Source organism: Lepisosteus platostomus, chromosome 12 (assembly GCF_059453375.1).
Source record: "Lepisosteus platostomus isolate fLepPlt1 chromosome 12, fLepPlt1.hap1, whole genome shotgun sequence".
NCBI classification, from domain to species: domain Eukaryota; kingdom Metazoa; phylum Chordata; class Actinopteri; order Semionotiformes; family Lepisosteidae; genus Lepisosteus; species Lepisosteus platostomus.
This window is the reverse complement of record NC_142622.1, coordinates 2,311,331-2,327,373: the sequence shown is the minus strand read 5'-3', so window position 1 is coordinate 2,327,373 and position 16,043 is coordinate 2,311,331. Positions and strand designations below refer to the sequence as shown.

Here is a 16,043-nt window from a genome sequence, read left to right as displayed (position 1 = left end):
CAGAAGACTAGAGTCTTCTCAGATTTGTGCAACATGATGAGTTGCCGTAACAAGCTGTAGGAATTAAGGAAATATTCTTGGTTAGGTTTTGTGTTGCAAACGGCTTAACTACTGTATATTTTTACTGCAGGATGTGAATCCAGTCTTAGTCTGTCCTACGTCATTTTCTATCATTATTAGATATTTTTTGCGATCAACATTTTCTTTTTATTTTAGAAACAAACAATGAACATTCAACCAACAGCATATGATAACATATTTGTTAGTGTACACCCAAATGACCAATGGTTATTGACTGATTATTATCAATAATCACAGTTATGCTGATTTCTCCCCCTTTTTTACTATAAGCCGCTGGTGGTGTAGCAGAGGGCAGAGTTTCATCCCCAGCACCTTGATGATGAATGCTGTGCTTGTGTTTCACCTAAATAAATACTCTAACTTCTTTCTTACAAGTTCAGTGTTGCGAGTGGCTGCCATGTGGTGCTGGCACGGGGAGTGAATCGGAGAAAGCAGAGGCCAGCTCCATGCAGCTGTGGGAAGGTGGCTCATGGGTAATAACGCATAAGAAGGACCGAGCAGAGGCAATTAAGAGCTGAAAGAGGGATGTGGAGCTCAGTGGGAGTCAAAAAAAGACCCTCTCAGGAGAACCCAGCCGGTCCAGCACAAGCGTCGGATGTGCAAGGAAAGCTGGCCTGGACAGGAGGACACAGAGCGAGGGTCTGTTGCATGATTTTTGAGTAGAGAAGAGACGGCGTGCCTGCCCCTGTGGTAGCAGACGGAGCAGTGTACCGTGAGCCGAGCAAGGCTGAGCAGCACTCCAGGTGCAGGTGGGCCACCACAGCTGTGGTTGCAGGGGTCCGGAGTTGGAAACAGCATGAGCTCTGACCAGACTGGAGTCATGTCGATGTTTATCAACCCTCCAAGCATGCTGCCAACCTCAAATGTGACCATTGACGGTCCTGGAATCATTCCAGGCACTCAGGTCAGGAATCGTGGTTACCCAAATCTTAAAGATCGTCTTCTCAATGCTGTGAAGGTGTCTTTTTTTTTTTTTTTTTGGAGTTTACGTTGTGCACGTCCATCCCCTTGCTTGAGTATTTTCCAGGCATCACTTTTGCTGCTGGTTCTTGCTGGCATGTGTGTAGCAGTGTCTCAGTGGCACCGAGCCAGTTACGACAGTTACAGCCTCCCCCAGCTGACTTTCTAACCTTGCCAGGGCAGAACTGGCCTGTGGCAGTGGCCCCACTCTGTGTGGTGGAGCTGAGGTCACTGCTGTCTCGGGGGTGATGCTGAGTATACTCGGAGCCCGCGATCCTGCATCGAGTCCTGCTGGCGACAGAGCAGAACTTGTCACTCTTGTGAAATTTCCATGCACGTCCTTGACAACCTGCTGTACAGTATGTTAGAACTTGGAGTCCTGTATCTTAACTCCGGTGATATATGCTCAGGCCTTTTAGTCCGTTTTGGCTTCCTTGCATGGGCTCCCTGTGGATTTCAGAATAAAACTCACAATGCTGCTGCTCACATTTATTTGGCTGGAAAGCTGTGGTTGCTGACTGCATCAGTGAACTGTTAACTCCCTACACACTTTGCTGTCCCTGCCCTCTTCAGACTCCAGCCTTTTCTCAGTTCTCGGTACGAAGCTCAGAACACCAGGAGACCCTGAGTTGCTCCAAGGCTGTGGAATAATCTCGCAGTCAAGCAGTGGGCAGCACTGAAGACAGCGCTGTTCATCTTGTTTGAACATCACCGATAAATTTAACATGTGTTTCTGTTCAAGCAGTCTTAACAAGGGGCATGGTAGAAAAAACAACATTTCAGTCATTTAAAGATGTTTCTTCATGCCACTGATTTTTTTTTTTTGCATATGATTTTCTGGAGGCTGGTGCAGGGGTCAGCATCGCTGCCTCGCAGCGCTGGGGCCCCGGGTTCAATTCCACACCTGGGGTGCTGTCTGTGTGGAGTTTGCTTGTTCTCCCTGTGTTCGTGTGGGCTTCCTCCAGGTGCTCCAGTTTCCTCCCCCAATCCAAACGCATACTGGTACAGTAGGTTAGTTGGCCTCTGTGAAATCTGGCCCTTGGGTGAGAGTGTGTGTCCCCCACAATGCACTATCGCCCTGTCCAGTGGGTACCACGCCTGGCGCCTGTTTCTTGCTGGAGGGGCACTGGACCCCCTGATCCTGAATTGGAAGAAGCGGTTAGAAAATGGATGGATGAGTTTCCGATGAGGATTGTTCTAAGATGCCTTCCTCATTCAGTATTTAAAGAATATTTAACTTAATACACACTTCAATAAGGTATTCAGTAGGTATAGTAATTTTGCAAAGTATATTGCAAGAGTTTCAAACACATTCCATATATGATCAGTCAGTTACATATTTTTCACTTAAGCCTGCGAGTGTGATGACAGTGTCCTTTTAAACATATTAAATTATTTTGCTTTTTCAGCATTTGTGCTGTCATAGTTATCAAACAATCATGACTTCAAAGTTGCTCAGGTGTATTTCTTGCTGTATTGTTCAAAAAAAGATATGATCCAGAAAAAGAGTTGTTGTGCGAAAAGGGCAGGAAAAGTTGGATAAGAAACAAAAAGAGTCTTTTGCCTTGGCGAGCAGGTGAATGGGTTTAAAGAGTCGATCATCAGCACCATACGAAAAGCGAGAGTCACACATTCCTCTGGATCACAGCTTCGAGCACATGGAAAGAGCGTTAAATGTTTGGATCGAAAACCAGACTCGGGAGAAGTTGCGTGCAGTATACTCATTATTCCCGAGAAACAGCCAGACGCCTCTCGGGAAGTTTCCGTCGTGTTCAGGTGAAGGGAGGGCTTCCATAATTCGCCCCGTTGATTTGTGATTTCTAAGGGAGAAATCTGCGTGTTGGCCATTGAGGCCATGAGAATCTCACCCCCTCTTTCCCACACTCCCAAGTGTTCACCGGCCGAGGTCTTGCCAGCAGCGGGGGGTTCGACGGAACGCTGGCAGGAGAACCCTGAGTTTTCCAAGCAATGTTTTCCAAGCAAAACAAGGACCCATTCCTGCCAGAATCCAAGCAGCTTCTAGTCTTCCTGGGGGAGTAAACTCAATAGAACTGCAGCCCAGTATGTGATCTCCTGTCCCAGCCTGAGGAACAGAGAGTCAGCCTCTCAAATAATAACGGGGGTTTTTTCTACATGGGTCTAATAACAATAATATGTTTTTGTTGAAAATGCCTGTAAATATTTAGACTAATTGTTATTGCTTTGGGAACACTGTAATTCGTCTGTCATGCCAATAAAGCGCTTTGCATTCATAACAGGATGTTATCGTGCAAAAAAAAAAAAAAAATAGGATTACAGGAGAAATTGTGAATAAGAAGGCAAATGGCACAAAGTTGTTTGCCTGAAGTGATGAGGCGTAAGAACAGATTTTTTTGATCGATTGTTTCCATTATCGTCTCAGAGCGGAGACAGGACCGTGTGTGTGTGATGTGTAGCACTGTGTGGTCTGTAAGGTTGGGCAATGGCGGGGATTAGTCAGGATTTGCAGAGATGGTGCTGCTAATGTGATTATCAGAGTTTAGGACTAATCCATAGATTGGATCAGACTGGTGTTTTTTATCAGCATTTGATACTGACGTTAATTGTAAGGAGAACCAAGACATGGACCAATCGCAGCGTTACAGGAAACAGAACTGTCTTTCGACCTATTGTGTCATGCTTTTGATGGATAATAGATAGAAAGAGAAGTTGTGACATTTCCATCTCCTGTAGAACAATTCATCCTTCTAGCTCGTTTGGTAAGAACATAAGAACTGTTACAAACCAGGGGCGGCCTTTCAGCACCACTAGCTTGACGTGAAGTTTGCAGTTAATTGATCCAGGGATCTCATCCAGCTTGTTCTTGAAAGGTTCCAGGGTATCAGCTTCAACATAATGACTGAGTTCTGTACTCAAACAACCCTTCAGGGAAAGAAGTGCCTCCTGTTTATATGATTAAATGCTCTATTGTGTAGTTTCCACTCGTGACCTCTGTTCTGTTTTTCACTGCTCATTGTCGTCCATGAGGTTGACATTGTCAGTAACTTTGATTTTGACTACTTATACACTCGTATAAGGTCCCCTTCTGCTTCGACACTACTGTAAAAAGCTTCGTGTACTTCAGCTTGTCAGTGTAGGAGAATTCTTTAAGCCTCAGAAAGTATCTGGTTGCTCTTCACTGGACTGATTCCAGATCACCAATATTCTTTCAGTAATGTGGTAAATATTCTAAATGAGGTCTTACTAGTGTGTTATACAATTTAACAACAGCACTCCTGACTTAAATTCTACACTATTGACTATATGCAGTATCCTAACATTTTGTTTGACCTTTGTATTGCTTGCCAACATCGTCTGCCAGGTGTTTCACAGTTTTTAATTTGATCTAAATGCATTTGAATTTCATCTGCCGCTTCTGCACTTTTTGCTGATCCTCCTTGAATGACATCTTCTGCAGTATAAATTAGGAAGAGCCATGGTTCTGATTCTGATCAGTGACAGCAGAAGTACGGCATGGCATCCAAGAGCTCGAGGCTTCAGGTTGTAACAAATATCAAGGGCCAGATACTCTTCAGCTGAAATTATTCGGTATTGATTTTTAAAACCACGAGTTTTAAAAACCCTGACAAACCTTCGGGTTGTAAAGTTAGTTTAGTTAAAAATTAAGAACATATGTATACATGTAAACATTTTATTCTCTGGAATAATGAATTAAATGAATTAAAATGTGTTATATTTACATTTTAAGTTTGTTAATCACTGTACATTGAATTAATAAATTTTGTGAACTGCATTAGGGCTATTTTGTTACTCCAGTATCATGGTAATATGGTGGATGAATATGTACAATAGATTGTATTTTATACAGTATATTTTTAACACAAAAATTCTAAGGAATGCTTTACTACTAATAATCCTTCATTTACCCAGTATTCAAGAATAATTAGGCTTCTAGTTCACAATATAGCTATTTCTATCATTTTTATAATTTTTAGATACACTTATTGTATTTTAATCTATTTGAATTTACTATTTGTCATTGTTGCAAATTTTCTACTACTATATTAATTTTAAAGATATTAGATATCAATTAATTTATGTACTTATGAAAATACAGCTGCTAGAATACCATTGAAGGTGTTCTGATTTTAATAAAAGTGTGATTTATCCTACGAACTTTACAATAACACATTGCTCTTCTTACATCCTCAATAACTCAAGCCAGGTTCAGTGATTTCTTTGGCCTTCCCATTATAAATACTGGACGGTAAGATAGTGCAAGAACAGTTGTGTCATGGCTGTGCAATCTCTGTGAGCATCTCGGCACGGGCAGGTCAGCTGAGGTTATCAATTTAAATCAACAAACTCTAAAATGGGGTTACAAATAACATTTATGTTTTGATTAAAATATTATGGGATTGCCTATTCAATGCTACCTTCACTGCACAGTTCCAAAAATAACCTTGGCTTCCTGGAAAACAACATTCAGTTGACCAGCTCACTTTTGCAAAGCCAAAACCTGTGCTTTATTTCCTCCTCATTTCCGTGAGATAAGAGGATGAATGATCCTTTCTCCCCTTCTTCTCCTTCCATTTATCCTGGATGCCGTTATGCGTCCTCTTGAATATATCACAGCTATCACGCTTGCAGCGCTGTCTTTATGGGTTATTCTTGCAACAGGGAAAAGACACGCCTCTTAGCTGCTCTTGTTTCTCCTCCGCAATCAAGCTCGCTTGCTGCAGGTATCTGTGTTTTTAATCCACCTCGTTACAAGACGAGAGAATTCTCAGTTGCACCATCATAGGGAAACAAAAAAGGGAAACAGAAAGTCAAGATGTATCGTTAAAATGTAGGAATGAAATCTTAGGGATGTTAGGATGAAATTATGCAAAGTAGAAGTGAGGCTTGATTTAGGGTGTTGTATATTATTTGGGTCACCTCGTTTGAAGAAAAGTCACAGCTGCTCTGAAATCAGTCAAGAGAACAGCAGCCACAGACAGTACATTTAAAGGAATGTCCTACACAGGCCAAAGGAACTGAACTGTTTTAGTTGTGAATTGAGAAGAACACACGATTCAGGTATTCAAAATCCTCAAAGTCATTGACAGAGTCAACACGGTGGACGGCTTCAGAATCAGCGGGCACGAATGGAAAATGAAATGGTGTGTGTGTGTGAGGGTTCAAAACAACTTCTCCAGCCATGGTGTTGAAGCGGATACCCTAACTTCTTTCACAAAATAGCTGGAAGTGCTCCTCGGATCAATAAGCTAATGATCTAAACAAAAGTGGACTAGAGGACCTACAGTAATGATCTCCTTTCTCCTTTCTAACCGTTCTCACGTACTGAGTCTTTGATATCATCTACAATGACTCTCAAGACACAGCTGACATTCACCCACTTCTTGCCGCCACTGTAAAGTACAAATCTGGAGTGGCAATGGTCAAGACCAGACTTTTAATACAATTAAATCATGGCTCAATGTTTTTTTTTTCTGTTGTAGAAGGTGTTTTAAAATACAGTGGGTTGGCTCCGCCCCTCCAGTAAAAATGTGTACCACTGCCAGGTCTCCAGCTCATGCCGGTTGGTTTATGCAGGCCCTCCGAGAGCTCAGACGAGGCCCGGGCCATTTCACACTGTGGGGCCCCCTCTGTTACGGACAGGGGCTGAAGCCCCTGTTGCATTTTGTAGTAGACCCTGTGCGATATGGTAAGAGCTGGAGGACACAGGAGGCGTGGTTCTGGAAAACACACAGGGGTTTAATACAGCACAAAATAACAGTGACAGTCCGTGAGACAGCGAGTGGGGGAGACAAGAATGGCATCCAAATCCGAGCAGGTCCAAAGGCAGGTCAGGGCACAGTCCATGAGTCCGTCAACAATAAATCCATCCTGGGACGCGACAAGGTCAAAATGCCTGGGAAGGGGGAACACGCCAACACATGGAGAACATAGAGGTCCTAGGGTGACAGGGAGAGATCCTCCAGACCCCGGGCTCAGGAAGCGGGAGGTGTCGGGGATGAGGCCTGTGCCCTCAGGAGACGGACGTAGGGTTTCCTGGTGCCAGGCGGGCTTCGCGACATCCTGACCTTAATGATGAGCCCCGAGGACTGGAGGAGCTGGACTTTAAATAACAGTACACATAACAGGGTACACCTGGGGAGCCTAGCAACATTCACGGCACTAATAATTGGAGTAGTGGAGCGCCCTCTAGGGGAGGAGTGTCAGGTGTGACACCCTCATTGTCTGGGAAGAGGGGCAAAAAATATTTAAATATAAAGAATGGCATGATGGGAAGATTAGGTCAGGAATTTTGAAACTCCTAAAGAACGGTAGATTCAGTACCGAACTGAAAAGGGGATGTTTTTATCACTGACGTGGACTTTAGTCGAGAATCACATTATGTGGTAAAGGTTACAAATTCGCCTCAAGTGGAGAAACGCAGCCAAAGGGTTAAAGTGGAGGACCACGCACCCCGGCCTGAGGTGAGGCCCAGGTCAAATGGCCCTGCTGGCCCCCGCTCTTAAGTGGCCTGGGTTTATGTATTACTTTCAGAAGCTAAAGTAAAAAGTGTGTGGGCTATTTATATTGACAAGTTCTCTTCTTTGTAAATTTCAGTTTTTATTTTGTTCCAAGTCTTTACTGTTCACAGTTTTTTTTTTAAATAAAGTTACTGCTACAGCAAGTTTTAATACTGTTGTTAATTTGCAGTTCATAAATTATCAGCTAAGGTAAGAGCTCACTACCCATCCTGTGAAACAAAACTCAGTTTCTCCCAAACCGAGAACATAAATCACATTCCTCACACAGTTGGCTATTATATAACATTTGCATTTCTGCTGACAGGATTGCAAGGTGGGTGCACATTTGGTAATTGGCTCAATCTGGATTTGTTCACAGGTGTCTGTGCTAGCTTGTGTGTGCTGTGCTGTTCTTGGGATTGCACAGATGTGCATTACCCTTCGCCACTGCAAGTCGAGATCGTCTTATTCCAAAAGGGTGTTCCTTCGCTAGTGTTGCCGTTACAGAGTCAGATCCAGGGATGTCTTCTCCGACACATACAGGTGCGTTTGCTCTGACTTTCTGCATTTTCTTCTTTTCCTTACTGCTGCGGTTCATGATGAATGCATCTGCAACTAGGCTAATACAGTACAGCTGTGAAGACTAATTATATGTACAGCAATACAGACAATGGGTTGATTTGAGAAAAAAGCTTCAGCGTTCATAAAAAGAAACCAGTTTATGGAATCGGAGTGCTTGCTATCAAAAGACAGTCAGTGCATAAACCAAAAATATGAGCCTGGAAATCATTAAGAAATTGCAATCTGTGTCTGTTTTCTTGTTTAAATTCATTTTAATGTTAAGTCTGTTTAATTCTGGTGATCTGTGATATCATGTATGCTACAGTTTGGCATGTCTAAATCACATGTGGTTAATGACATTGTTCTGCTCAAGGACTATTACATTTGGAGCCACCTGGGTATTAGTTTAAACTGTTTAAAAAAGTAAAAGATAAATAGGATGTTTTCTTACATTTACTTGACTCATTTTACAAGAACCTTTTATATGTAGCTGTTTTGGTCTTGCTTTAAATTTTTCACTGATAATGTTCATTAACAGTAATGCCTAAACAGGTGCGAAGATTTGTTTCAATTTCTCTTGAATTTCAGTTCAACTTTGCTTTAAGTATGCCTTTTACCATATAACTGGATCAGTTTTGGGGGATTTTTGAATCGCCTGGTAAGACTGTTACTTAAGGTAGTATGAATTTGGTTTTGGGAGCCACCCATACATTCCTAAACAGATATTTCCTCTTGAATAATGGCTTTCAGTTTTCAATAAATGGACGTCTTTGTTGCCATGCTCTGAAGACGCATCGACATGATTAACACTGCATAGAAACACTTAATATTAAAAAAAACAAACATGTTCATTCAAATCTAGATCCATATGGATGTAAAATCTAGAGTATATTGTTCATACACACCTCACTCAAGTAATGTAAGACATCTTCCATCCATACCATCTCAGGAAAGTGTATTATAGAACCTTTGGGACAGAGTGTGGCTCACCACTGCATTCCCCACTGAGGACTGGCAAATTCTTGCTTGGGGTCTGGAGATTCCAGTTAGGGGGCTGGATCTCGCCCTGTGTGTGTGAAAGAGCAGGTCAGGGAGGTCAGCACCTCGCACTCAGCGCTGTGGTGACAGTGGGTGGCCGAGGGCTGTGTACTGTGTGCTACAGTATATGTACTAGAATGGCAGTCAACTACAGTTACCTCCTGCACTGTCTTCTGCTGGCAGTGGCCACTGTATAATACAGAGGAGTATAGTGGAACAGTGACTGGCATGTTTCTGTTATTCTGATTCTGTCAGGATCACCTGCTAATGGAGTTTACATTTCTCTGTCTCATGACCTTTCTTCTTATAGTAATGGCATTTAGGTGCAAGAACTTAATTACAGTCTCCTTTGACTTTTTGTTTCTCCCTGAGTTTCTGTTTTTGACTGTACTCCCTGTGTGTGTGCTATCTCCCCTTTCATTCTAGTTTCAGTCCAGTTCAGCTGAGTTTTATTTATAGTGGATTGTCCTGATCTAGCTAGGGTTGATCAATCAGGGATCTCTGAAGTTAAGTCTTGGTCTATGGCCTTAATTTCTTAGTAGATTATTGAATTATTTTGAAGTAAATAAATATTGTCCGCAAACTTGTATTATGGATTTATGACTATACAGTAGGAGCGATTGTTTTATCAAAAGATACAGTACCAATTGATAAAAGGTATACCTGTCTAAGAAGCCTCCCTAGTAATAGAAATCACTGGTGTGGTGTTATGAACCTCATGTGTAACAACATGGCGGCCTGTGTGTAACAACTTAAGAACATAAGAAAGGTTTCAGACATGGAGGGGGCCCTCCAGTCCATCTAGACCAGGGTATCTGTTGCAATTGCATGGCTGGGTAGCTTGCAGCAGGGGTCCTCCCACAACCTTGTGAAAAGATGTAGTTTCCCCTCTCTGTTTTACCAGTGTAGTTTCAAAGGTAACCTGTCTTACGTGTGACGCCACAGACAAGCTCCGCATTCTGGATTCAATGCATAATCCTTCTGTTCTCTTTTGACTCCACCAGCATGAACTCGCCGTCTACGGGATCAGCTTGTTTGGCAGCTCCAGTACTATAGTAAAACCGATGCCTCTGTGATGACAGAAGAGTCTGACGCGGGCAGGCCTGATGCAATGTGTGGTGCAATGTTTAAACTCGTACTGTACTTCTGAAGAACAGTTGCTCACATTCACATTGTGGAAGTAGGTACTGTGATGAAATACAGTACTATCTACTTTGATATATGGTGCATTTTATAACATTATTATAAAACTTTTTTTGTGTGTGTATGGTAATAATTCCGCAAGTCAGTGGCAACTCTTTCCATGTGAAGAGACCACACAGTGAATTCAGGGTGGCTCAGTGGTAATTGTTGTGGCCTTGCAGCAGTGCTGTCCTCGGTTCAAAACCCCAGGGTGCTGTCAGCATGAAGTTTCACAAGCTTGTGTGGGTTCTTTTCTCCCCCCACGCTCCATGCTGAAACATGCTGTTGATTAATCGGCTTCTGGGAAAATTAGCCCCGGTGTGAGTGTGTGTCTGCCCTGTGACTGGATGTCCGTCCCATCCAGGGTGAATCCTCCCTTATGCTTGATGCTTGCTGGGATAGGTTCCAGCTCCCACACAGCCCTACAAGCAGTAGGAAAGGTGATGGATGTTCGAATGATGGACTCAAGTAGTGCGAAGTGTGGGGTTTACAGAATGGAGCGTACGTGGCATGGAATTAGCTGTTATTCAATCCTAATGAGTGGATTGATTTTCTATGATTAATCCCTGGATGCACACCAGAGCTATCTGTATACTTGTACCTTTATTTGGCAAATTCCTTTGAAACCTTTCTGACTGTGCCTGCTGTCCTTCTCCACACTGCCACAAAGGCTCAGCGTGTTTGACCCTCTGATTGACTAAAAAATAGGATGGTGCTGTCAGATGTGTGTTTTTTGTTTATAAATTAGAGAACTGGATTAAGTCAAAGTTTAGTTCAAGCTGTCAACAAGCAAACCCCAAGACCATTACCTGATGATGTCCATTGCTGTGACACAAGTACCTTGGGATCACAAAGCTGCAACAGATTTTTGCCTTTTTGCAATTGGGCAAGAGGGCTGAATTACCTCACCTCTAAATCATGCTCTTTTTGTTCCATATCCACATCCGTGTCTTTTCCATAGACTTTTTAAGGAAAGCACCAGCGATAATCAAGAAATATGTCTAGCCTTCCTGTAATACTTTGTAAAACATTTGCATGGGCCTATGGACTATTCTATGAACTACTCTTAAGGTTAAGTAATGCAATTCTTTAAAAAGCAGCTAAAAGTAATCACAAATATTACTTTTTAGTTACAGAGTGCCATTGATTTTATCCATACTGAGAGTTCATTTTTGTTTGCACATTAGATGAAAATTTACTTCATTTTGGAGGAAATCAGTTTTAGTTTTTGTATGCTTGCCTGAGGACACATTTACGTCCACAGAGACTTTGGATGCTCAGCTCCAAGAGAACATATGTTCATTTTTAAATATGTTGATCACTTATCAATAGCTCCAGCAATTCTCAATATCTTGATTTAGTGCTGCCAAGGTCTAAGTGAAGAAGGAGAATGTGGCTTTGTCCCAAATGTTGTAACTGTTAAGCAGGTTAAAGAGTATCTTTGTAGAGGACTGATAAAGTTAATCTTCACATTCAATATCCTGCAGACCCTTGCAACATTTAAAAGTTCTGGACATCCTTTGGAAACTCTTTGTAAGATTGAATGTAACAGATGGTGTCTAATTTATCAGGTGACTGGAGTAGGCAGGTGTTATCTGTGAAGTAGAGAATGTTTGATTTGTAAAGCAGGATAATTTTAGCAGCTCTCTGCCCCTGAGTCTGATAAAGTTTTTTTTTTTGGGGTTCTTGCAAGTCATAGTGTTTTCTTGGAACAAGATGGCTTAGGTTCACCTTGAAAGGTTCTCATTTAGAAAAAGGATAGGAAACCAAAAATCCATGAAGAAGTAGATTTTAAGAATTATTAATCGGTTGAAACTAATTTCACACAACCGATTGACACATTTGTTTCTGTAGATTTCAAGTTGAGGTCAGCATCTGAATTTAAGATGTTGAATATTAGCTACTCCATGTAGCCCCGCCTTTCACCCCCTCCTCCAGCCTGTAGCTGAATCCTTTGGTAGTGAATATAGTTTCTTAATGCCATTGTAACAGACAAAAATCACCTCACTCTGCTAAGGCAGGACTGCATGGAGTTTAATACAATTACCTACTTTTTAAGGTGACCTACAAATGTGCAGGTCCTTGAATTGAGGCGTATAAGATAGTGTCTTACATGTTCTTCAGTGCATACAATAGTGCTGGCCTGCCAGAACAGTGACGATAACTTCAATTTCCTCCTCTGCAATGAACAGAAGAGAAACTCTTTTTTTTTGTTGTTCTTCATACATAAAACACTCCATCACACATGATACTAAAATATTTAGCAATAAGTGTGGATTGAAAGTAACTGTTAAACTAAAGTCCAGATCTTGAATGAACTTAAAATGCTTTCCTTTCATAAATGTGAGACCATCGCTTCTTTCTGTTTACAACATTTTTTCTGTGTGACGGAAAAAGGAATGAATAATTAATACAGCATGCACATCCTTTTTGCCTAAAACATCATTTTTTAGTCCATTTGGCCACTGAAACAGAAAAAGCCTGAAATACACTCACTTTATGTTATGAAAGTTTTATAGTTTTTAACCTTTTTTATCATGAGTTATTGGCTCATAATATTGCTGCTCTCTGGCAGGTTCACACTGTCTGTTTTAGAAGACCAACAAACGTGACTGAAGGAACTCAAACACCAGCAAAAAGTGGATCTGATGTACATTTTAATGTGCCCATTAAAGGATGTTCCCCAGAATTTAAAAAGAATCTTACAAAGGAACCTTTTAAATATGAAAAAGTAATAGCTATCCTAAAATTAGTTTTGCAAGATAAAATAGATTCATGTTCAAACTGATGCCCTGGTTTCTTTCAAGAAACAGCTAGATGAGACCCTGAGGTCAGTCACCTTCCGTCTAGGTAATAGATCATAGATAGACCAAATGACCTCCTCTCGTTTGTGACCTTTCTTATTTTCTTTTGTTCCTTGTTTTAAAAACACATTTTATTTGTCCTTTTATTTATGAAACTTTGGCAGATGCAAAAGCAATAGCTGCCAAAACTGAGATTTGGTGGAGTGTGTTAAAGCAGGAGGGGGTCTTCTTACTGGAAACATGTTTCTCCAGTAGTCTTATTATCAGTCAGTGTCTATTCTGACATCCAGCTGTGTCTTCCTGGTGTATTTTGTGATGAAGTGACAGCCATGCTGTAGTTTTTATTTTTCAATTCATTGCTTGCACTGCCTGGGGGATCTTTTATTGCATAGCGTGACATATTCATTAATTTGTTTTTCCCAAACTGTTGGGTTGATAAATGTGTCTTCAGAGGACTGTAGCCATCTTTTGTTTCTGCAAAAGTTTCTTATCTATCTGAATGTACAATCCCAAAACGTTAAAATATTGTGTGGATCATGTAAGCTTTCTTAAATCTTCAGATCCTCAACAAAATATGTTCACACTTTGCCCTGTGTGCTAACACACAGTTTGACCTGTGGGTAACACAATTATTAAATGGAACTGTTTGACAATCTCTACCTCAGGAAATACCTGTGTTCTTTCACTTGAGTTTAGATAATTTGCTAAGAAATTGATACAGAAATTAGCTTCACAGTAGTTTTAGAGATTCTTTAGTCAAGTGTGAGTCTGCAAGCTCCTGTCAGCTTCATTGTTTCTATTTGTGGACAAGAAGGAATTGAAAAGTGCTCTGGGATTTCTCACTGAATGGTTTCTTTACCACCTCTTAGTTTTTGTTCCATAAAATTCCAGCAAATGAGAACCTTAGTACTGTGAGATTATCCTGACATACTGTATAAGGCCAGGGGCATGTTACAAAAATCAAAGCAGAGAACAGTTTGATTTGATAAATTCAACATATGCAACAAAAAAATATTGAAAATGTGTTTGGAGATTATTTCAAATCAAATTGCAATGGGAAAAGACAAATATGGAAAAACAAATTAAAACTGATTATTTCGCAAGAAAGTGGAAATTTGGAATTCTAATGTCATACACAGTAAGCAGAGATGGAGAAATGAAAAGACGTTCAGCATGCAGCTGTTTTGTTGTTAGGTATTAGTGCTGCATGAAAAATTCTATTGCTTGAACTGAAGAATGTTTACTCGAAGTCAAACCCTGATTACATTTAAAAGGCAGGAAACACTTGACAATGCGCTCTCTCGTGCTTGTAATTGGACAGACCTGAGTGATACGGTAGAATTAAGTTCGTATAGATACGCACTAACCTAGGAACACAATCAGATGTAAAAAATGAAAATGATATGGAAACAATATTTGCTAAAAAGAATGTAATCCAGTTTTTAATTTTAACCCAGTTTCTATTTCTTTATTTTAGAATAACAGAAAGAAATGGTCTCATCAACATGTCACAACTTCCTCTGAGTCATGAGGCGTGTTTGGAATGACATGCTGTCAGAGGATGTCATACACTCCAGTGAAGGGTTGCCACTTCTTAGCCAGAGCTAAATTTGGAGGGTGAAAGGCCCATGGAAGACGCTGTATAGAGTTTGGGTGCCAGGAGGTCTTGGGCTTGCCACTGTACTCATAGGCTTCTGACGAGGAAATTCTGCCATCTGCATTTACGCAAGTCATGTTAGCATGCTGTCCTTTTTGAAGGTGCAGCATTTCAAGTGATGCAGAAAAGACTTAAGCTTATGAGTGAAATTAAACATTAAAAACCACCTGTGTTTTGATGAAAACACAGAGAGATCACTTCTGTTTTGCTCATTATGGTGTAGTGTATATTTCTGTCGTTAATTAAAAATCTGGTCATTGTCTTGATGTGGTCTGAAACTGGCTTGAACAAAATCCCATCAGTTTAATTTATCATTCCAGCCTTTAATATGATTAACTCTAGAAGGGTTATTTCAGAAGCGTGTTCGTTGGAAACTTTAGGTCTGGATGTTGTTTTAACCAGTGAAATACAGTAATATCCGGCTTTGCAACGCTGCATAAATAGGAAGAGCAGTGCAATCAGGGAAGGAGAACCTCTTCAGTCAAGAAGATTGTGGCACGTGGCGAGGATGTGGAAGCCAGAGCCTTCTCTGTTCTGCAGTCACATCTTTTTTTAGGGAAAGGGTAGTTTCGCTTTAGGGCCAGTAATAAAGAGAAGTAGATTATACCAGATATGATATTGAGAGTACAGCAAACAGAACCTGAAAGTACAACTAAAATATGTTAAATGCACAGTTTTCAATACCCCTCATGGTTACTTTAAAAAGCAGAAGCCTACTGAAAATGCAGTCCGAGCAACCTGACCCTAGAACAGTGAAACGTCAGTAATGTGGTCCTGTGATCCATCTGTCTAAGCATTTTGAACACATGCTGTGTATCAGGGGTGGAGGACAGTGGGCTGTGGAGAGCCACAGTCCAGCAGGCCTTGCAGGCCACCCTTTCATCATCAAGCTGGAGCACCTGAGCTGTGATCCGCTCAGCAGGGTCGTGGATTTGGTTCAGTCAGGAGGGGCCTGCTGTGGTCCTACCCCAGGTGCTGGGAGGCAATGAGGTGGTGGATCCTTCATCAGCAGTTGTTTTGGTCAAGATCCGACAGGATTTTAGACACCTGATTAAATTCTGTAATTGATTTTGTGTTCCAGGAGAATGATATTAAGCTCTCTTAGACTTTGTGAATATCACGTTCGTTTCAGGTCAGGAAGTAAGTGAACTTGCTCTCCTCTTTACTGCCCTTAGGTCCACAATATCTTAATGCACGGTGACCAAAACTGAGCTCAGTATGAACCAAATGGTTCATACCAAATGGTTCAAACATACTAAGTTG

General features: G+C 41.2%; 1 protein-coding gene across 5 annotated transcripts in view; it reads left to right on the top strand.

Moving 5' to 3' along the window:
• Positions 1 to 16,043, top strand: part of LOC148650843 (histone deacetylase 9-like) — a 180,461-nt gene that overhangs the window by 3,900 nt on the left and 160,518 nt on the right. For 2 of the 5 annotated variants that reach the window (XM_088600423.1, XM_088600417.1), the window contains exon 2: positions 7,918 to 8,081. The exons of the other annotated variants lie outside the window; for them this stretch is intronic. In XM_088600423.1, coding sequence (XP_088456549.1) covers positions 8,060 to 8,081 — 22 coding nt within the window. In that variant the 5' untranslated portion in view covers positions 7,918 to 8,059. The remainder of the gene's footprint in view (positions 1 to 7,917; positions 8,082 to 16,043) is intronic. 5 annotated transcript variants of the gene reach the window in all.